At 41.5% G+C, this 23,663-nt stretch overlaps 1 protein-coding gene across 11 annotated transcripts in view; it reads left to right on the top strand.

Moving 5' to 3' along the window:
* Window positions 1-22,815, top strand: part of rbm47 (RNA binding motif protein 47) — a 38,445-nt gene extending 15,630 nt beyond the window's left edge. For 5 of the 11 annotated variants that reach the window (XM_006787216.3, XM_035906274.2, XM_006787212.3 and 2 more), the window contains 6 exons: window positions 12,204-13,058; window positions 13,141-13,471; window positions 14,556-14,579; window positions 14,993-15,202; window positions 17,662-17,873; window positions 19,869-22,815. In XM_006787216.3, coding sequence (XP_006787279.1) covers window positions 12,234-13,058; window positions 13,141-13,471; window positions 14,556-14,579; window positions 14,993-15,202; window positions 17,662-17,873; window positions 19,869-20,120 — 1,854 coding nt within the window. In that variant the 5' untranslated portion in view covers window positions 12,204-12,233 and the 3' untranslated portion in view covers window positions 20,121-22,815. Of the gene's footprint in view, window positions 1-2,529; window positions 2,717-7,819; window positions 7,894-12,203; window positions 13,059-13,140; window positions 13,472-14,555; window positions 14,580-14,992; window positions 15,203-17,661; window positions 17,874-19,868 lie in introns of those variants that run through there. The other 6 variants (XM_006787217.3, XM_006787215.2, XM_006787218.2 and 3 more) reach the window with 6 other exon arrangements.
* The last annotated feature ends 848 nt before the right edge of the window (window positions 22,816-23,663 follow it).

The raw sequence follows: 23,663 nt of genomic DNA, 5'->3' as shown, positions 1-23,663 counted from the left end.
TGAACATCACACTGTCATTTGTGTACAGCTTCCAATGGTTCATGTCAGACCTGCGGGGCTGGTCCCATATCTCTTTCTCTCTGTGTCTCCTCTTCATTTCGGCTGTGACTCTTTGCTTGTATTGCATTTCATTCACGCTGTTTTGCACCTTTATTTGAGAGACCCTGTTCTTGCTGTTGGTTTAAACCGTATTAGCTTCCCACTTTAGCTTTTGGAGGAAGTGATTCTTACTTAGGGACAATTGGCGCCAGCCATGATTTTTCAAATATATCTATTAACAACTATAGCTCTTCTTGTAAAGATAGTTGAAAAAATATACAACCTTAATTAATGATCTCTAAACCTGATTTTGTTTTTTTGTTTTGTTCTTATTTTAATTTTTAAAAGATTATTTGTGTATTTGAGTTATTTGAGGTGATATTTATACTATTATCATAGTATAAATATTACCTGGGTCATGAATCGTTGATGTGAGATCATGAAGGCACCTTAAAGATGCTTACTTAAAGTTTGAGAGGCAGTGCGCGAGCCATAAAGTCATCTTGGTGTTTGAGTCACGCGCTCTCCTACTTCTCCTATAAATTTATGACTCTGTATGGCCATCCCACCAACCTTTTTACACCCCACTGGAGAGAGAATAGATTTCTCCATTTTAAACTTTGAACTGGGTATCTGCATATAATGAGAGTGTGTACTGCCAAAAGAACCAGTGATTGCCTGTCCTTCATTAACAGAGCCACTGGTTAATGTGTCACTTGTACAATGGCAATAACACACACACACACACACACACACATGCACAAACCTCCCCCTGTAGTAACAGTATCCCATCTGATAAGATTATAGGGCACTGTTCTCTTTACGGGCTAAAGTTATGTAAATTGTCAGTTCTTATTCTCTCTCACCTTCCCTATGTTTTTGGTAAATATGACTGGAATGTGACTGCTTTGCTTTGATTTCCATTTACTTTGTCTTTAATATGTTACCACCAAAGTGATTTTCAGTTCATATTTAATTCAACATGAACAAAAGAGTCAGGTGAAACTTAATCATGATACTCGCTGGGAGTGGCCAGAAAAATGTCATTGTGCACACACTGTGGCAAAACCAGAAATATCTAACAGACTTTTTGTAATACTGACTTGATTGAACCTGAGCTATAAATCAAGGATATATCACTTTGACAAAGGGTTTGTGTCTTTCAATGCAACTGAAAATGCCTCCAGTCTTAAAGTAATCTCTTCTGATGTACAGTATCGCACTAGGTTAATAATCTGTACAGACCTTTGACTGAAATACGCCTGAAGATATAGAAAAAGGGAGCACTGTTAAACCCCTTAGCAAAAAGTCTGCATGCCACTCACAGCTTGATTGACTGAATCAGCTGTCAGGTGCACAGAAACTGTATCTTTGTCCAACAAATTACAGACATAACTATACTAGCTGGTGAAAAATATGGCAAACTTGTTTTTACCGGCGCAAAAAAACACACAAAAAACATTTTTTGGTGAATTTTCCACAAACCGCCTTGAGACTGGACTGAAGCTGCGTGACTGCTGCTAACTGCTCCCAATAGTTAGGACTGAATAAAATAAACAAAGTTAGCTTGTTCGTCCAAGCTAACATGCTGAGCTTAGCTTAAATGATTTAGCTTAACTTCTGGTAGCTTAACTTGGCTTAACTTGAAAGTTAGCTTGTTGAGATATTTAATTACACAACATTTAATTAGCAATGATAATTAAAAATAAAATAAAATAAACCTGTCAATCACTAAAGTATATGTTAGCGTGTGAAAGAAATTTAGCTCACAAAGCCACAGAAGGGCCCCTAGCCTCATGTTTTTATTTTTAATGAGAGGCGTTCCCTCCTTACTTTTTAGTTGTTTCTAGCTCTGCCAGTCTGTTACATTTATTAAAAACTGGTGTTTAAACATCATCTGATTTTGATATATTTGACATATTTATTTTCTGTGGTTTTGGAACGAGCTGATGTGATCAGCAAGATCTTTCGTTGGTTTTTTGTTACCTAACAAGAAGAAAGAAGAGCTTTTATTGTGTGAGTGCTAGAGTGTGTTTATCTGTTTCACAAAGGTCTGTAGGTAGAATAAACATTCGCTGATTGCTTTGTTTTGGGACTGTGAAAGTTTGTTGTCTTCTTAGACAAAAAGGCTGGCATTTGGAAAATTTTCCTGCAAATTCCAGTAATTACTTCCTCGATCATCATTCTACTCCGTGTCAGGTTTTTTTGGTTTTATTCATTTAATGTAATCAGGAGTGTATTGTTCTGAATCCCACGCAAGCTCATGACTTTTCTCTGATGTCAGTCACCACTGTTTGTCACACCCTTTGCCCTTTCATCCCTTGCATTCCCTTTCCTCTGACTCCTTATCTGCTTAGCAAGAGAGAGAGAGAGAGAGCAAGAGATTGAAGGAGGGAGAAAAGGTGGGTGAGGGAGGGGGTTACCTGCCCTAAGTGGCCCCACCTCTCTCCTCTGGCCATTGAGAATGAGTAAACACTAAACCACCTTTGCTTACCTCGGCACTCAAACACACAGACTCAGGCACTCAAGGAGACTGGCTAAACTCCTGCAGCCTGTCAACACCAAAGGAGTGTGAATGGACGCAGGGAGAGAGTTTTAGATAGGTGTGAAAAGATACCCCGTCAACACAGACTGCATCTCCTCGGCCTGATCGACAACATCTGAGTCTGGAAAACAGGTAACATCTTAAAACTGACCCCGAAGGTTGTTTCTGTCTGTTTTAAAAATCTAATTTGCTTGAGACTCCTTAAAGCCTGCTCGTTACAGACGGGTATCTTCGTGAAAGACAACCTCAATAATTTCTAGAAGCCTTTGCCTCAAAGACGTTCCTAACAGGACAGCTTCTGAGCCAGGTTTTGCTTGAACATTTTACCAGGGGTGCCTGTTTCACCACTTTATCACAGTCAAACTGATTGGTTTAAGTGCCTTTGCTGTCTTTATTCCAATCAGAGGTTGGAATGGAGATCAAGGTATCCCTACAGAGGAACCAGTGGAACCAGTGGAGTGGCATGGCACACCACTCTGTGTGTGTGTGTGTGTTCAGGGTGGGGGATAAAAATGCTTCAGTGGCTACACAGAGAAGCTGGTATTATTACCCATAGACTTCCGGGTTCTTCATCATATAATGCGTGGACTTTTACCCCAGTGAGGTGAGGTGTTTGCTTTGCTTTGTGTGTGTGTGTGTGTGTGTGTGTGTGTGTGTGTGTGTGTGTGTGTGTGTGTGTGTGTGTGTGCATAAGAGAGAGGGAGACATGCTGCTTCATTCATTCACTGAGGGTATACTCGGTGCTAAAAGTACTACCAGAAATGACAATAACAGAAGTTTGGTTGATGAGTGGGTTCACTTTGTGATGGAAAAGCTAAAAAAACAGATGTTTGTAATGACATCGCTGTTGTTTCCGTCTTCTGTAAGCTGTTGTGGGAGTTTGACTCTCTCGGTGTGTTTGGGTGGGCACAAGTGTACGTGAAGATGAGCTCATTTTTAAGTGTGTGAAGTATGTGTGAATGGGAAAAACACTGGAAAAAAAACAAATCCCAAAATAAAGTCATGTTGCTCGGTGTCAAGCATGACCAAATACCTGTGCTAAACCTCAAACACACACTGACACACACTCTGAAGGAGCCAGTGTCACGAGTGTGACACCGCCAGCATCAGTAGTAATTGCTTGAAACAATGTCTGCTATGGCCTTGAGCGGGCTAGCTGATTAGCTGGAGGAATGTGTTTGTCTGAGGAGGCAAAGCTCCTTTCTGCGAGTGCTAAAGCAGCTCTTCTGATTAGTAATGACTTTGTTGCTGTATGAAGGATCTGTATATTGTGATACTTTATAACAAGACTTAGCTTTTCTTTGAGGATCTTTGTTATGTTGGGTTAGATTCTCATGCTGGACTCAAATCGTGCTGTTTTGAGTGACATTTGAGACAAATGTGAAGGTCCTGGAGGTGGAGGAGGGCTCTCGGAGTAAATGAGCTGGAATCTTTCCTCTGTAGTGGAGTTACTCCGAGCTGGAGGTGGTCACTTACGCACTCCGTCTGACCTGAAATTCTTCAGGCCAGTTTCACTTTGAAGGGCTTTCTAGCACTGAGGGAGGCCTGAACATTTGCCCCCCCCCCCCCTCCCCCCCCCCTCTTTTTTCGTTAACCTCCCTCGCTCCTCTCCATCTGGTCTTTTCCTCAGATCCCCACTCAGACTCTCTTCCCTTTTCTTCTAATCTTCCCCTTTTTCCTGCATCTCCTTGCCTCCTCTCTTTCATTCCTTCCTCCCCCTCCCTGCTGCTCGTCTTTGAGCTTGGGTGAACCAGAGGAATGAGGGTGACAGGTACATGGATGGGAGGAAGGAAAAGTGAGGAGAAGGAGGCATAAGGGAGCGGACGCAGGAACAGAAGCAAAGCCTCTCAGGAGTTTAGCTAATGTAATATAAACATTTTAATGCAGATTTCTTTGTCTCAGCCTCACAACTGGTTTTTTTTTTTCGTTTCTCTGTCGTCCTGTTGGCGTCAGCATGTTGACAGCTGAGCTGCGTCAACATGAGAACATCATGTGTCAGCCGCAGTGCTCACTTCTCTTTTGTCAAGTTGATTGTTTCCCTGTGCTGTGCTGTGGCTCAGATAATGCACCGTACAGCGGCAAGAGACACCACGATGCCTCCTTTGTATTTGGTGCCATTCTAATCAAAAGACACCATCCCGCTCGGCCTTTTCAAAGTTAAAAACAATATGTGTGCTGAAATCTGTGAGAGAGTTGAGTTGTGAGAGCCACCTGAAACTTGGAAGCAGTTTGACGTGATGAAAATCACACCAGGAAACTTTTTTTAAAAAATGTATTTCTACAGCAGTTTCTGTGGCTGACTGGAAGAATGTTCTTCCAGGAAAACAGTGTTGCCTGAACAGTGTGGTGCACTCCTACAGGTCGTATCACTCCGCAGAAATGAACAGCGGGACCTCTGGTCTTGTGACACGCTACTCATTTACTTATATAGACGCCGCATGTAATAATCAGTCAGCCTTTCTAGCTGAGATACTGATTACCAGGGCTGTTTTATGGCTGATTTTTATTCCAGCTTATTCATTGTTTTGCCTATGTAACAGATTCCTGTGTGTGTGTGTGTGTGTGTGTGTGTGTGTGTGTCTTTTAATCCTGGCCTTATTAGGGAGCCAGCTTATCATAAATATCCTACAAAGTCTAAGACAGCTCTATCAGTTCTTTCTCTCCACTGATTACTGTGATTGATTTAGTTCTAAGTAATTGCTTTACTTAAACACAACGTCACTTTCAGCCATGCAGTGTTATGTTTAAAAAGCAGTTTAGTCTGACATCAAAAACCAATCAGTGAATGCGTCCTCTCAGCAGATGAACATCAAAGTCCAGCAACGATCGTTCTTCGCTCATAAGAATTTATTTTCACTTAATTTTCTCTTAGTCAAAGTCGCAATATCCAAATTTCAAAAGATTTGTTTTCCCAAATCAGCTGCAGCAAAACAAATGTGATGGATGATTCATTTGGCTTTTCGCGGGAATCGTTGACGATCATAAAATATGCAGGATCGCAGCTTTATTTCATAACTCCTTGTAAATCATTGTTTTCTGCGCTCCAAAACATGTTGTCTCACATGAATGACTGCGTGGTGTGAACGGTGCCTGAATAATGATTTAGTGAGCGTGTCCAATCATTGAGGAGACGGTCAGCGTTTTTCGGCCGTCTCTCAGTTCTTCCCGTGGAGTTAAACGATAAACTGTTGACTTGACCTCCTAAACGATTAACTGTGCAGTCACCAGAACACCTGAAATCTCTGAGGCGTGCCTGAGCTCTGATTGGCTCCCACTAATGAGTCACAGTTAATGATTTAATTTAGACCGACCCCCCTCGGCTTAGAAGAAACCCCGGTTTTACTTTACACTCAGCCCCCCGCACCTTCTTCTTCTTTTCTTTTATGTACACACGCACCTTTACATTCATACTTTGACCTGGGTATCTTTACAGACACTGTTTTGGTGTCATTTGTACTGAGCGAGCTCTTTCTGATGTGATTGTAAAGTAAATTCATAGACAGAAAAGCCCGTTTGTATCTCACTATCATTTAATCTTTAGTCTTTGTCCGTCCATTATTCTTTGGCCTTTATACTTCACACCCTGTCTTCTTGCCTGTTTACTCAGTCGTTAAAGAGTGAGGTCGGTTTCACTAGCAACTAAAACTTAGTGTGCTTTTCACCAGACTGTAACTCTCGTGTCTCCCCAAACACTCTCTTTTCTTGGTCCTTTCAGAAGACACAGGGGACGTTTTTTTCTTTGTTTTGAACAAAATCTGAAAGCGTGTGACTTTTTTTCTCCGTCCTCTCTCTCATATCTTGATCTGCTCTTTTGACTGCCCAGGTAGGTGTGTGCTGTTTGCTTAGGTTAAGCTGTGCTAGGAACACGTTCACCGTTGTTATGTACAAAAAAAACACACGTAAATGCATGAATGCACACGCACACACTTATATACAGTCACAGTTTTGTGCTGATATGACAGAAATCACTCCAGGGTAGCTTCCAGTCAGAATTTTCAGATGTCCCTTCACTGCAGCACAAACATGAGGAAGTATTCAAACCCCAGTTTGAACGTTTCCTGAACATTTTTCCCTTTTCTGCAAATCTAAGCAGAAAACCCTCAAAACCCATTAAAACTCAATTTCCCATCATACTCCTCTCTGCATTACCTGCTTTCGCTTGTCAGGGAACAAAGACTTGTTGATTTTTTTTTTCTACAGCTGCGTTGGATCAGTGAAAACATATAGCTGTATTCCTAAATGCAGTAAAAGTACTATAAAGGTAAAAGTAGTGCAAAAGTACTCTGTTAGGTCTGCTTGGATATATGTAAGAATGTTTTTCTTTCTGTTGAACTAAACCACTATCTTTCACTAAAGGAAGCGCTAGAAAATAGGTTGCATATTCCTGGACAGCTGGGTGAATGGATGCTGGAAAGCTCGATCGTGCAGAGGGAGCTCCACCTAAAAGCTCCTTGTGATTGCTTTGGTGATCACTAGCAGATTTTTCAAACAAGCCGGCGCCTTCCAAGTAACCACCAGCCAAGTACTCAGTGAGTGGTAGTGAAACCATCAGCACCTTTCAGTTTTGCCACAGTCAGCAACTGTTTGCAGAGAAGTTGGCATTTTTCATGCCATCTGCTAGTAACCAGAGCAATCACAAAGTGGCTTTGGAGCAGGACTGTGCACCTCTTTGTGACCACTTTCACCTGACGATTGGCAGCAACCACTTGCCAACCGGTTTGGCAATATATTTTTCCCTAGTGACCAATGGTTGCCAGGAGGTTGCAAACAGGTCTCTAGGTCTGGGTGACCGAGGCCTTGGTTGTAATGTCACTTAGTGGCATGCTTCTCTTGGTGAACACTGACAGTTTATTTGTTTGTCTTTAAGTAAGCAGATAAATTAAAATTACTGGTTCAATCATGTCATTTGTACATGGAAAGTCTGAAAAGGAGATTACAGCATTAATTATATTTTTCACAGTGTCAGTATATAGGTGTGTGAAATATAAATACTGCTCTATGTATGAGTAAATTTTGTTAACATGCTTGTGTGTGTATGAAATAACAGTAAAAGTAAAGATGACATTCATCCACATGTACACACAGACACACACAAACTCAAGTACCTGTTTTAGCTCCACCCTCATCAGCTCTCATGCTTGCAGCTTTGGGTCAGTGTGTGTGTGTGTGTGTTAATGTGTGTGTGTGTGTGTTAGTGTAGAGGAGGCTGGACTCTGTGCTCAGTGCCCTGCTGTACCTGTCTCTCATGGAGGTGGACTAACACTCCCAGAGCAGGCGGCCAAGCAGCGGAGCGCTGTGAAGCAACAGGGGTAGATATCCTCCTCTCTGACCACTCTCTGCTTCTACTTCCTCTTCTCTTTTCCACCACCATCCCTCTGCTACGATCTTTCTCAAGATTTCTACTCTGTTTTACTCTCACTTCCCCGTATCTCTAGCTCCCTTTGATTGGATAGGCGCTCACTGTCCTTGAATGACAACTTTTTGTGACTTGCGTAGATTATTGTTGTTGCAGTTATCTCTACGGACCTGTCTGTCTTTGAAGGATGATTTAAATAGTATTTAAGTTATTTAGGACCACATCTGTTGTTATCTGGCTGGTGTTTGTGTTGCATGTATAAAGCAGCAGGACTCAGGCTTATTTAAACGTTGGTGCTTCCACGATCCTGTTCTGCTGCCTTGCGACGTTGTTGTTAGGGGGCTGCTGGGGGGACTGTGAATCAATTTCCTCCACGTGTCTACATGATTGTGTATGGCTAAAGATGGCAGCCTTCTTGGCCTATTTCATCAGTGCTCTGGATCGCTGTACAGACCTCTGTACATGCATATTCTTCTGATAAGAGAAATCCTAAAGTCATAAATAATACAATATCCTTCCTTTTCATAGCTGACTACAGATTCATAATGTTATAGGCTCACTTGCTCTTTTGAGAAAAAAGATGGATTTTCAAGAAGTCAATCTGTGTTTATGATGAGCTGAAGAACTCTGTAAAAGCCTCTCTGTCCGCTTATAAAACAACTCAGTCCCCAGTAACACGCTGTTAATATGCAGAGAATCAGGTGCTTCTATCAATCATAAACGTAACGTAGCAAGCAATCTCACGGGAATAGCTCGGCTCTGTTAACTAAACAAATTCTCGCTCTTGAACTTCCTTCGCTTGTTCGCTTGCCAGTCGTTCTATCTTGCGCCGCTCTGAGTTCGTAACCTTTGACCAGGCGAACTCTGAGCTCTTGATGTCAAGGTAGATTATTTTTAACGAAGTAACTAGCTGTTCCTGTTATGCCCCAACAAAGAGGCTCAAATCTGAAGACGTGAGCCACACCTAAGTGGTCATAACTTTTCAAACTCCTTGTCTTTACTGGATGAGACACCATCTGTAAATCTTTATGCTCTCTGTGAATAAAGGCTGTGATTTGTGTTCACCTTGGTTAATTATCTACCTGTTTCAGCCTCAGGTTTCCTCCTCCTCCCCGCTCTGCCTTTCTCTGTCACTTATACACACGCAGGATTGAATGCTGAAGATGTTCTGCAAGCTGCTTTTTGTCATTTAGTACGCTGTGTTGTACATGTGCTACACAAAGTATCTCAAATTCACGCAAATTATTCTCATATTTTTACAACAGAGTTTCACTTCACTCCTGACACGGTCAGCACTGAGGAAGTTAGGAATGTCTAGGAAGTGGTGAAAAGCAGGAAGAATGATTTAAATTTGTTGTTTTTTAATACTAACTGCTTCAGTGCACAAAGTGTCAAGCGCACTGTGTTACAAAGCTTCATTTTATCATCCAGCAGAACTCCCAGTGTGAATATTGTCCTCCTTTTGTCATCAGCCTGGAAAGATAAGGCTGATACGAGGTCGAGTCATGTTAGCACTTCACACGATAGAAGGAACAGAGGGAGGGCAGACAAAGAAAACCACACTGAAGCAAAAAAATAGAAGAGATTAAAATGTCGTGAGCTGCAGAGATGACGATTGCGCTGCATAGTTAGTTTGCATGCCACAACAAACTACTTTCATAAATGTTTTCAGTGGCAGCCCTAAAAAGGGACGTGAAATGACAAAAAATACTGATAAAGTGCAACAAACCATGTAAGACATTTAGGGGTTTTTTGTCATAAAGGAACATTCCATCAATAATCATATTTACCGAGGGTGATTTTACGTCTGTCGTCTCCTTATAATTACTTTGCACTGATTAAAAACACAAGACTACATGTAAAGGAAGCTGTAAGGTAGTGGTTAGTGTGTCCAAGCATATAAAATAAACTATCACAAGTTTTCACCACCTCATAAAATATGTACTAATATGTACGACTATTTTAGAACACTTTTGTTTTTCGTACATTAACACAGGTGTAATGTACCCAAAAGGCATCTTTCCGATTAATTTTTATACCCCCTTTTTTTCTTAAAAAATAATTTGTCTGCAACTGGCAGAAGATTTTATTTCTTAAGGTGAAGGGTTAGGGTTGCCTTTGATATGGGTGCCAGTTTAGCTTATTCAGCTGAGCAGGCGACCATATGCCACAATACTGAAAGCGGCTGGCTGGGGTTCGGGTCTGACCCGTGGCCCTTTTCCCCTCTGCTTTCCTGTTGATCTTCACAGGAAAAAATATATTTAAACAAAAGTTGTCTTCTATAGACTAACGTTAGCCTATAGAGGGGTCTTACTGAGGTCACGCAAACATTGCTGGACAGTTGTTAGCCACATTCGATGTATTACAACTTGTTCAAACTTGGAAAAATGTGAATTCCCTACACGGTGAGTGGCTGTTAGCTGTCAGTAAGTCATACTGGTCAAAAACATGCTGCTGCACCAAAAAACCTAGTTGTGATTGCTTTGGTCTTTAGCAGATTGCAGCTACTTGTAGTTTTTGCATAGAGGACCCCAACCGGTGTCCAAAGAGCTGCTAGCTGAGTGGTAGGAAAACTTGAAAAAGCGTGTCTCAAACTGGAAGCAGAGACATATTTCCAAGTATGAGTTAGTTTGAAGGTGACAGTGTCTGTTTGGCAGCCTAGTTTAAAAAAGTACCTCCCAAAAACAACAGCTCCTAGCAACCTTCCATTGAATTTGCACGACATACGAATTCTAACATTAACCTCAGACAATCCACGCGCCACAGAAAAATTTGAACCTGTGGTTACAACCCGGAAGGCTTCGGCATGATTTCTTAGTAAGACCCGTGTGCTGATAGGCAGGCCAGTTAAATGCTCAAAGATTTTGCTTCTTGAGCTAGAATACACACATTGTCCTTAGTTTTACCCAAGAACAGGTCCATGACCCGTTCTTGGAAAACTATTTCGGAAAAGCAGATATAAATGAATGTCATCTTGACCTTCGTCGGGATTCAGCAACCAGTGGTGAACTACTGGCAAAAGATAAAGGAGGAACTTTTTTTTCCCACACTTGCTGATTACCTTTTCCTTTTCCTAACCGTTTGGGAGTTTGTGCTTTGTTTAAAAAATGAATTTAAAGCTTACTTCCTTTTTTGTACTATCATCCATGTTTGAACTAGTCATTCTAAGCCCCTCATTCAGCCTTGGACAAAATGACATGTGAACAGGTTTGTTTGTAGGAGAGTGGGATGTTGGGTCAGGTCAGATCAGTGTGCAGGTTACCATGGTTGCTTGGCTTTTTAGTGTTTTGCCTTTGTTGACTGCCTCACCTATCTCCATCCTAGTCCAGGCAATCTTGTGCTGCACAAAGAAACCCAAGCAAAGCCTAAGTAGCAAGTATTTGTTTTTTTGGCCTATATGTTTTTACATGATACCGAGTCACATCAAATTAGTGTTATAGTCTGTTCTGATTGGTTGCTTACTATTTTATGCAGCATGATTTGGGGGATTTAAAAACCGGTGGATTTTTCCATTCTGAATGCCGGCTGTGTTGGAAAATAACAGAGTAAGAGGTTTATGTTCGGGAAGCCGATTTCTGATTGTTCTCTGTTCCTTTTTTAGGGCTGCACTACTTAATGAGGACACACTGAAACACACATGTGCACACACTAATAGCTGCACCCACACTCTGTATGGCATTCATATTGATAAGGAGATGGAAAATCCAACACCGCCACGTGGTGAGCGTGCACACAGGAGGCTTGTGTGTAGCAAAGATGAATGTGTGCAGCCTTTTGTCACATAACAGGGTTTATGTTACACAAAATTCCTTCTATAGCTTAACTCCTCGCTGACTTTTTACACACAAGCGCACCACAAACACACATGCACTGAGCATGTGACCTAGTCATACTTGGTGAACCTTGAGCTGGAGGTTTCAGGGTTTACAGCGCTTCAATCTCTCTGATAGGGGTCAGAGGTCAGCAAGAGATCTGAGTTACTCAACAAAACAAGGTTGTAAAACCACTGATAGGGGAAGGCGCCCTGAGGATTTATGGATGCTGTATTTCCACTGTGGTGTTCAGGCCTCGTAATGTGTGCTGGTTTGTTTTAGTAAGGTAATCTTGCATGCATGCAAATTGTGCTCAAAGTCAGCAATCAGTCACTGTTGTTTAAATGATGTCTTCTGATCATCAGCCTATTTTCTTCCCGCTTAATTTTTTTTCTTTACAGCAGCCATTTAATTCAGTATAATTTGACAGATCTCTCTTATCCTTCTTCAGGCCCTGATCTGATTGGATGGTTTTGTCAGAATGACAGCTGAAGATCCTGCTTCTTCTTCGACCATGAGTAACAACGTTGCCCCCTCCAAATCCTCTGGTGCCCATCACTCTCACCATGGACAGCTCAACATCCCTGAGGGTGTTGCTGGTGCACCTAATGAGGCCGCACTGGTGGCCCTGATGGAGCGTACTGGCTACAGTATGGTCCAGGAAAATGGTCAGCGAAAGTACGGTCCCCCTCCCGGTTGGAATGGTGCATCTCCTCCTCGAGGCTGTGAGATCTTTGTCGGAAAGATTCCGCGGGATGTTTATGAAGATGAGTTGGTCCCAGTGTTTGAGTCCGTAGGACGCATCTATGAGATGCGCCTGATGATGGACTTTGATGGGAAAAATCGAGGGTACGCTTTTGTAATGTACACAGAGAAACACGAGGCCAAGAGAGCCGTGCGGGAGCTGAATAACTATGAAGTGCGGCCTGGGCGGCTGCTGGGTGTCTGCTCCTCAGTGGACAACTGCCGTCTTTTCATTGGTGGCATTCCCAAGACCAAGAAGCGTGAGGAGATCCTGGAAGAGGTCTCCAAGGTGACAGAAGGCGTATTAGATGTGATAGTTTATGCCAGTGCTGCAGACAAGATGAAGAACCGTGGCTTTGCCTTTGTAGAGTATGAGTCACATCGTGCAGCAGCCATGGCTCGCAGGAAGCTGATGCCTGGACGCATTCAGCTGTGGGGCCACCAGATTGCAGTGGACTGGGCAGAGCCGGAGATTGATGTAGATGAAGACGTGATGGAAACAGTGAAGATCTTGTATGTCAGGAATCTAATGATGGAAACCAGCGAAGAGACGATCAGACAGGTGAGGACCGACCAGCTATTTGGGTTCGAGCATGCAAAACATTTCTGACACGATTTTAATCTCTCCCATCCTTTGTCTTTAGATTTTCAGCCAGTTTAACCCTGGATGTGTAGAGCGTGTAAAGAAAATCCGTGACTACGCCTTTGTCCACTTTACCTCCCGGGATGATGCTGTGTTGGCTATGGACAACCTCAATGGCACAGAGGTAGAAGGGTCCTGCATCGAGGTGACGCTCGCCAAACCTGTCGATAAAGAGCAGTACTCACGCCAGAAAGCTTCAAAGGGGGGAGCTTCTGCCACTTCAGAGGCTACTCAGCAGAACTACGTTTATCAGTGTGATCCCTACACATTGGCATACTATGGTTATCCTTACAACACCCTCATTGGACCCAACAGAGAGTACTTCGTCAAAGGTTAGAATGATTTTTTTTTTCAATCAGTAATAATCTGTTGCAAAATCCAGTGTTTCATCAAAAACCTCTTGGTTGGAGCCAAAGCTCCAAAACATTTTAGGATCTCGTGATATGAAAACAGTTCTTACTGTAAGAAATTTTCAGACGTTCAAAAGGACAATATGATCATTTAAAGATTCATTTGATGAGAAATTTTAAAGAAATCTTTAACTTGATGAGGGTTTGTGGCTTAAAATCACTTTTATGTTACAATCACAATTCCAAACAAGTTGGGACACTGTGTAAAATGTGAATTTAAAAAAAGAACGCAATGATTTACAAATCTGACAAACCCATATTTTAGTCACAATGGAAGACATCAGAAGAAGCATATCAAATGTTTAACTAAGACCTTTTTCTTTAAAGACAAAAATTAGCTCATTTTGAATGAATGCGTGATCTTTGGGCTACAGCGCTACAGCCGTTATTCTGTCATGGAAATCACTGCATGTGCTCAGGAAGACTTCCAGAAATCACAGTCTGTGAACACAGTTCAATGCACCATCTACAAATTCAGGTTAAAGCCTCATGTGAATTGTTGTTGGATTAAGGCTCATTTAAAAATGGATTGAGACAGAACAGAAAACTGTTCTGTGGTTAGGGGAATCGAAATTCTCAGGTCTTTTTCAGTTCCCAGAAGTTTACGGAGTGTTGTTCAGAGAGTAATGGATACTACAGTGGCGAACATGGCCCTGTCACAACTTTTTGAGAAGTGATGCTGCCATTAAATTCAACGTGATCAGATTCTTTCTTTAAATACATTTCCTTAGTTTGAAGTTTTCGTACGTTTTCTTTGTTCTATGCTTTGAATAAAACATGTGTTTGTGAGATTTGCATATCTTTGCCTTCTGTTTTAATTTACATTTCACACAGCGTCCCAACTTTCTTTTGGAACTGGTGTTGTAAAAGGGAAATACAAAACCAGCTGATGGATCAATGAATGCTAATCCCATCACCTTTAATGATTGATTTTAAATATGGTCTTGGGTTATAGCAGGAAAATCTAACTTTGAGCAATCATTGTGTTTTGGTTTTCTCTCCAAAGGATCCCCAATGATACAGAACAATGGTAATCTCTCATATCCTTATTCCTACTTGTTACTCTGATGAACAATGAGCCTTCTTGCCATGTGACAAACTATACATTTTCTAACACCATCTTTTTCCTGCTGTGCTGTCACCTCCCATTTCATGCTGGGTTATTAGAGAGCTCACCACCAAGTGGCAAAACTCTTGGAATACAAGTCGACAACATTATGGAGTTACATAATAGACCTAATATAAGAGACAGAGGCCACACTAAACCCAAAAATTCAGTAGCAATTTTTCTCTATGTGCAGAATATTAGCTAAAATATGAGTTAAATTAGTCGTGTGCAAGTTCTGATGTCTTGAGAAACTTTCAAAACCCATCTTGCCAAAATTGCCCCTGCTGCCCTAAACCACAACCCCTGTCATCATATCCCCTTAATTGTATTTTAAGCAGGTACTGTGAGAGGTCGTGGTCGTGCTACTGCAGGTAATCGTACCCCTGGGCCACGGGGGTCGTACCTCGGAGGTTACTCTGCCGGTCGTGGCATCTACAGCCGCTACCACGAGGGCAAGACCAAGCAGCCTGAAAAGTCCTATGAGCTGATGCCCAGTCTGGAGCTCGCTGCTTCCGTCAACCCAGTTGGCATCAAACATGGCACAAGTCAGTGAGATAGACAAACCCCGACCTATTCTTGCCCATCTCAAAAAGGCTTTTACTAAATCTTCCAGCCCGCAGTTTTTTCTCCTGTGTGATTTGAGGAGCATTTTTTGTGAATCAGCTTTCTAGTCATTTCTGGATGGTCATGCGCAAAAGGACGGCCTTTCTTTCATTTACAGTAAAGAATAACGACATTGTAGTCAGTCCTTTCCAACATGACCAGAAGGTAACGGCTATACTTCATTCCTCATTCTTTCCTTTCCTTACACAACAGAAATTTGTTTCTGGTTATTCAGGTTCAAACTGTGCTGATCAGTGCTTGTTTAAATGAGCGGTGAACTGAAACCTAAAACACAAAAGCCATGACTGTAAGGGTTGTTTCAGACGCACCACAGGGTGATTTTAAAACACCGTTACGAGCGTCTTCAGGTAACACTTTATGCTGACAGTTGGAGCCCATTTAAGCTGATATTTACGAGAAATGGTTCACACCAACGGTGTGTCTCCATGAACATGAGAAACATGAGAAAACATGCAACCCCCTGCTAACAAGCAATAAAATAAGAAGCATTAATGTTTCCAACATATTAATAGGCCTAAAATTACAATTTATGCAGTTTTTGTAATAGAAACAATTTAAAAAACTAAAAATTAAAGACAAACTAGGCAGTGAGAGAAACTGGACAAGGTTTCACGAGCTTGTGAATTACGCCACCGCCCCTCCTTCAGATAGAGACTTTATTAAACACACACTGGGGAAATTCACTTGTTACAGCAACACAAGAGTCAAAAAGAAAAAGTGAAGTGGAGAAATATTAGAAGGTAAACAAAAACTCAAAAGTACTAAAAAAGCAGAATTAATAAATCCCTATAAAAGAGTATTTTGTGTTATGTACAAATGGTACTATATACAGTAAAAATACCTACCTATCTATAATCTGTGAACATTATCTGCAGGGTTGTTGTAAACCTGTTAATCCTACTTTTGGGTGCTTTCTTTTTTGTAGGGTGTCACCACAGCGGGTAGCTCCCCAGGTTTAGATTCTGTACATTTTTAAACCAGATGCCCGTCTTGATGCAATTTGCATCACATCCCAGAATCGAAGCAGGGATCTGTCACTTGTTAGGTCAAAATATAAACCCCTACACTGTAGAACCACTGTTTAACATTGCTAAGTATTTCTTTAGCAGTAACTATTAGCTAACTAAAACTGAATTAACCATAGCTACACTTCTTTATAATAATCAATAAGAATAATAAAGTGTTACCAAATGTCTGGAGTGCAGAGGTTTAGTCTGCAGCCATATCATACATAGCTTTTTATACGGTTGTAGTTTTTTCCTCAGAGGCAGTTTATATGCAGTCGTCTCCAACTTTGACTTGACAGATGGATGATCTTTTTTTGTCCTTCTATTTTAATAAGTGCTCGAACATAACGAAGGTAGCTTTTTTTTCTAGTCACACTGACTCTTATCTGTAGCTTTGTGAGCGTTATGACAGTTTAAGCCATAATCGGAGCTGAAATGCAAATGTAAAAGCACAAACTAAAGACTGTTGTGTCCACTCTATTCTGATCACTTGAAGGATGATTCCAGTGTTATGAAGAGTTGTAGCACATCTACATCTACAGCAACTGCTCTCCCAGCTAAGAGAGAAACGTTGTAAGTGTCTTGTTTTCAAAGGATCATTTTCCTGGTGGAAAAATTCAATTTCTTTCATTCTGCCTTATTTCCTGAAAGCAGGCAGGGGGAAATGAAACTGAGTTTATTTTAATGTTGGTGGATCATCTAAATCCTGTACGTTTCTTTTTTCAAGAATGAAAGATAGAAACTGAAGTGATTTTTTTTAAAGATGTTGATATGGAAAATTTAAAACACTGGAATTATTCTTCAGCCTTCAAATTCTTCGACTAAAGCTACTAAGCCTAATTGTTTTATCAACATATTGATTAAACCTTACTAACCATTTACTGCATGTGTGTGTCAGTGTCGTGTGTTTGGTGATCAGAGGTCCGTTCAGTAGAGTCGACGTTACTGATGTTTCCTTGTTTAAGGATTTGACCTCAATCTGCAGCTCAGTGTCGGTGCCGGTCTGTGTGGAATCACAGGATTGAAAAGACTTTTGTGGATCTGAAACAATGACTGATGTTGTGTTTGTTCTGTGTGTGTGTGTGTGTGTGTGTGTGTTGGAGTGCTAGGGTTAATCCCCAGCTGAGCACCATCATAAGCTGAATCACACCACAACGCCAATTTGTGTAACTTATTTATTTCCACTTCTTGCTGAAATTGAACCCTTCACCCTGTTTGTGCTGTTCTCTCTTCGCCTCTGTAGTGTTTTATCTCTATAAATGATTGGATGCATGTGTGCGCTTGTCTGTTATTTCCTGAGTAGTGTTAATATTTGGCTCTGTTATCTCCAGTCTGTTATCCAAGCTCTCATTTGTGTGTCTCTCTATGTGCAGTGGCATTGCAGACTCTGGGTGGGCAGTACCCAGTGTTCAGCGCCACTCCTGCAGCCAAGCTGATGGAGGAGGGGAAGGTGCACACAGTGGAGCATCTTATCAACCCTCTGGCCATGCAGCACCCCGAACACTCCCCCGCTGCTGCTGCTGCTGCTGCTACTGCTGCTGCTGCCACCGTCCTACCTGCGGTCTCTACCCCTCCACCCTTCCAGGTGGGTGATATTCACGGGGTCAAAGTGAGTCGGAATGACATTCAGATAATGAGCAATTTAGTGGGATTGGCAGGTCAGTGTATATTACGGTTATATTAATTCAATTTTTTAGATTTGTGTGGCTGCCGTTGCTCCTGGTAACTCTACGGATATACTTTCTCAGTAATAAGAAAGTTATGACATCCAACAGCCCACTTACACCCTCATCATATCCTTTTTTTCTTCTCATCCCTGTGATGCGTTCATGGTGCAGATGGCAGGGGCAATCGTGGCTCAAGAGTTGGGAAGTTGCCTTGTAATCGGAAGGTTGCCGGTTCGAGCCCCGGCTGGCTGTGGCTACAATGTAGCTTGCCATCACCAGTGTGTGAATGTGTGCGAGAATGGGTGGATGACTGGATGTGTAAAGCGCTTTGGGGTCCTTAGGGACTAGTAAAGCGCTATACAAATACAGGCCATTTACCATGTAAGGTTGCGGTGGCTGTAATTCAGCACCTGCATATCACTACAGAAGAAGAGCAAGCATAAACTGAGTGATGTTTTTTTAAATAGGCAGGTAACTTTATGGTCAACTTTTCAAGCAGCTTGACAAATATCTCAGAACAAAACAGCTGTTTCTGCACAGTTTGTTCCTAAATGTGTGTGTGAGCTAAGAGAGAGAGAGAGAGGAAGAGAAGCAAACCTTAATGTGCAGGACTGGGAAACGGAGAAAAATGTAAGAAAGACGATGGGAGATTATTTTCCAAAGTTTTTCAATCATTTTTGAGATCGATGCATGATGTGTTGCTGTTGTTGTATACAAATTCCCTTATTCAAACTTTGCATGAAAATACTTTAGGTCTACTGAGCTGGTTGGTAGACGTTAGTTCAGGCTAAACTGGTGAGTTTGCAGTTTTGTGATGTTAAGTTACATCACACATCAACTGATACTTAACGTGATGATGCTGACTAGATTCACTCACTTTTTACTCATTTTATGGTGTCTGGGGGTTTGAAAATGAACCATACAGCTCATGAAACATCTCATTATATCTTGGTGAATTTGGCTGGCCAAATCCACAAAGAGCAGTGAACAATAGTGTAGCAGCACAGGTCAGCTGATCGCAGCCTTGCAAAGCAAGTTATTATGTGGATTATTTCTTAAGGAGTTCTTTTCCCCACGCTGCACCTCTATAACCACGTCTCAAGGTTCCCTCACCTGCCAAAACACACTGTGTTAGACAAATTGTTATAACGGATGCCCTCTATTGCAACCCCAAAAGGATTTATGTCTCTCCCTGGAATCGAACTGGAGATCTTTCACTGGGCATCCAGATGTGTGAGCTACTATCCTGTGGAGCTGTAGAGGGAAGTTGCAGTAGAGACTTATTATAATCATTCACGTTAAGCACCAATAGCAATGCTTTTATTTCATTTATTGACAGGAGGCTGGGGAGTCTTTAGTTTCCCTTTAAGGACGCTGGGGCCCAGGTTGAAGCCCAGGGCCCATACTTAGCCCATGTGTGATAAAAGGTCTTTAGTTGTCATTAGGGATGGGCTGGTCTGACTGAGAAAGAGATGGTCCGCACTCATTCTGTAGCAGCCTTCCCCATTGCTGTATAAGCCCCCCCCCCCCCCCAAAAAAAAAAAAAACCAAACAAACTGTGCTTTATTATTCTTTACGGCTCTAATGGGGACCATACTAAACAAAATAAACATCATGCTGCATTCAGTAAGACTTGAAAGTAGTCATTAAGACCATAAACCTATCAGCAAAGTGTTTACTGAGGTCATGGATCAAGTGAGTATTGGGGTCATGTTTCCATAAACTTTTGCATTTCTTTGTGCAGAGTTGCTGCCCCCTGCTGGTCAATAGAAGGAATCCAGGTTCAAGTCACACTGGCTTAAATTCTATGTAAAAGGAAGCTATGGCCACCCTTTTTATGTAAATTAAATACAGGCATTGTGTGCATGCTTTAAAAATCTCCTTTTTCTAATTCACTTTCTTTCCCTACGCAGGGCCGTCCAATCACTCCAGTCTATGCCATGGCCCACAACGTACAGCGCATCCCAGCAGCTGGTGGTCTGTATGGACCTGGGTATGTCCCCATCACAAACTACACTGCCAACACAGCAGCTCTGGCAGCTCTGCAGAAAAACGCAGCCGTGGCGGCTGCAGCATACGGAGGTTATGCCGGGTACGCGGTGCCCCAGGCCTTCCCCGCCACAGCCTTCCAGCTGCCCATCCATGATGTCTACCAGACATACTGATTAAGAGGCTCAGATCCTGCCTGTGACTGAACTACATCTCAGCATTGTCTGTCCCGTCATGTAGAAACATCTCAAACTTGAGCTCGAAAGGAATTTGTAGCAAATATTAAAAGCACACACAGTGACAAACAGCCTGACGTCTCCTATCGGCCTCGGTATGTCCTCTACCCAAGGTGAACATAGTGTTTCTAATTAGGCAGCATCACTGTTTTCTACTGAATAATGTAACAAACGTAACAAACGACAACTCCCAATAATGCCCTCTGCCTTTTTTGTTTCTCTCCGAATCCCACCACGGGAACACCGAAGGTACGTTCAAGTATTTATGAAGAGAAGATATATATTTAAGGTGTCTATTCTTTGTAGCTCTCTCTTTCCATGTTGCCGTGGTATCTGTTCTAGATTTTAAACTATTTTCAGAGTAACAATAAAAAAGAAAGACGAGTTAATCGTAAGGAAGAAAAACTACAGCAGGAACTACTGATAAATACCGCTGAAGACGGCTGTCTTCAGATATGCTAATGCCTTTTTTCCCCATCATTATATAGTATTTTAGCCAATTTTACATGCTGTAGGTGATGCTGTCCGTCCATGCTGGTTGAATGCTTTGAACACGCCTGTTTGGTACTTTTTGGTTATTGTAGTTTTTATTGTGTTTTTGGTTGTTTTACATGAAGGTTCTAGGTTTTCTAGGTTGCATTTATTTACCTATAATTAGCTCATTTTTGCTCTTTTTTTTTGCTTTGCAAGGTTGTTTCTCTGTCTCCTCTTTGATACATTGAAACACATTTGTTGGTTTTCTTTGAAGAAATGTTGCCTGCTAAATATTTGTTATTTTGACAGATTCCTGTTGGGAACAAATAATTAAGAAAGAAAACTGGAAAGCTTTTTGAATGATGTTCAGCTGACGTGGAAAATGTTCCACATTTAAAGAAACGACGGTAATAGGGGATTACGACTGAATAGATGTTAGCTGTTTTTTGTTCTTACTCAGTTATGTATGTTTTTTTCTGATGTTTTTAATTGTGAACAACTACGGACAGAAATGAGAGACATTTTTCTATCTGGACTGGAGCACCCTATCACTTGAACAGCTCGTACTTTTTGCCAGTGCTGACCAAAAACCTTAACATCCACTTCAGTCTGAGGACTTTAGAAAGACTCCTGACTACAGTGCCTTACACCTACACGCTGTTTATGCAACTGCCTGCTTTTCACTGTGCCTTTTTGTAAGAAAACCAAGCCCGCGTGTTTTGGCACAAAGAAGAATTTGTATATCCCATGATGCAGATTTGTGGTATTACTGTATTGAGGTTTCAGCTTTTGTAGCCAGATGTACCAAGGTTGCCTCCATCCTCTTCCGAGGTGCACGTAAATGTATTTATAAAAGGCGAGAAGTTGCCACTTTCAGATGAAGAGATATCAAACGTGTGAACTGGAGCAAAGTTTGTGCTTCTTTTCATATAAAGCCTGCAGCTCCTCAATGCTCAGTGGGCGCTTTGAAAACTCTGCAGTGCATCTACACAAGTGTACTTGTGGACTGGGAATAACTGGGAGCGATACATCCCACTGGAATATGCAAGTATTGTAACACTCGAATTCAAACAGCTGCTGATCATGAAGTCACACTCCACAAGAGCCATCCTTTATGAAAAATGCCAAACATTTGAGTGTCCTTTTATTTGTAAACCAGCTCTTTTTTCTTTTGTATTATTATTATTCTCCTTCACCGCATTCGATGGTATTTTATTTGCTAATATGAGGGCTCCCTGGCTTTTAAGTTTAGGAGTGTGAGTGAAAAGACTGCTTAACTAGTTCATATTTGTGTAATCTCACTCTGTACTCTGCATTTTACTGCTTCTCTCTCTCCTCTGAAACTGGATTTAATGTAGAAAACAAACTGCTGTTAACGGCTCTTATTATGATCTTGTACGATGACAATAAGTCGGGATATATTTAATATATGCATTACGTGTGTTGTTTATGAAGTGAGAAGAAAAGGCATAATATATTGTAAAACCTATTTGTTTTCTTTATTTACACCTTGTTTAGGTATAAAAGTCAGACTAACAAAAGTAGTTTTTTTTTTTCCCAAAGTGTCCAATAGTTTGTTAAACATTCGAGGTTATTGTGCTTTTGTTAGGTGTAACGTTGTGTTTGCTATTTGGAACTGGACGCGGTGTTTAGAGTGGGGACGCCAAGTTCTCCCCGTTATCGATATCAAAGGTTAAACCCGGCCCGCCGAGGCGTTACGACCCATTGGCGCCTCCGGCTCAATGTGTTGCAACTTTTTCTGGCTAAATAATTAAAAGATCTAATGATGGGTGGATGGGGTAATGATTTAGCCTTCACCAAAATTTCACGTGGTTTTAACAACAGAAAACTGCATTCTCCCTTCCACTCACGGCACCTGCTTTACTTTCCATCACCTGCATTTCACCCACAATGCAGCAGTAGCAGCAGGACGATCTTCCTGTGTCAGTATGGAGCTGCGCGTGCCTGGTTTAACTTAGATGTTCGGGTTTAGCATCTTTAACTCTTCGTAGTGTGTGCCTTTATTGCCAACATGTGCCCTTTGTAGACCTATGCAGACTCTTTTCTATCAGAAGGCCCCGTTTCCTTGTTCAGCATTGGTATATTTATAGTGATATAGTAGATAAATAAAGCATTTTTGAAAGGATGCACTCTTGCCGTCCATCGTTTTGTCTGCTTGTTTTTTTTTTGTTAAACATTATCCTTGGATTAAAGTTTGCTAAAGTTGCAAGTGCTGAAAAGGGGACTTCAGCACCGACATCTGTAAATGGAAACCCACGTCTGACCTCATACATCAACTATTATTAAGCAATGTCACAGAGGAGGAGCACAATGTTTCATAAACTCCTCTGTGGCACCTCAACTTTAATCTAGAAACATGCTGTACCCCAGCAGGAGGATTTAGATCACGTGGTGTGGTACAGTATGCTCAGGAAAAGGTAAGTTTGTTTCAGCAGGCTCAGATTTCAGCCAAATGGTCACATGTTTAACTACTGAAATCTAATAAAGCGTAAAAACGCCTGAGTATCGGGCCTGTATCAGACGGCAGCGATGCCAGCAGCGAATCCATTTCAAGCAAGATCACGCTCTGGACACATGAACATGGCCTGTGTACTCTCACCAGCTGCTGTTATGCACACAAGCACAACTCACTGGAGAGGATTTACACATTTATTTAACACTGCTAAAGAGGGTTTATCTTAGCTCATATATGTTAAAGTAACCAAGGAAAAGCAGAGTGAAGAAATGCTTAATGTCAGGCAGATCATGGAGACACAGTAAAAACAGTGAATGAAGCCTTTGTCAGATTTTCTGTATCAGGACATCACAATAAACTGTCTCGTCCTCATCAGATCTTAAAATTAAGTAAATACAAACAGCGCTTGACATATTACAGTGTGTCATTGTTTATTTGACAAAAACTGAGCTAAAATGCAGAAGCAGAAGTAGACCCCATGATTCAGAATCAGAATACTTTATTGATACAGGCATATATATATATGCATAAAA

Source organism: Neolamprologus brichardi, chromosome 6, assembly GCF_056152115.1.
Source record: "Neolamprologus brichardi isolate AB-2024 chromosome 6, ASM5615211v1, whole genome shotgun sequence".
NCBI lineage: Eukaryota > Metazoa > Chordata > Actinopteri > Cichliformes > Cichlidae > Neolamprologus > Neolamprologus brichardi.
Note: the sequence above shows the minus strand (reverse complement) of the source record. Positions and strands in the feature narration are given on the sequence as shown.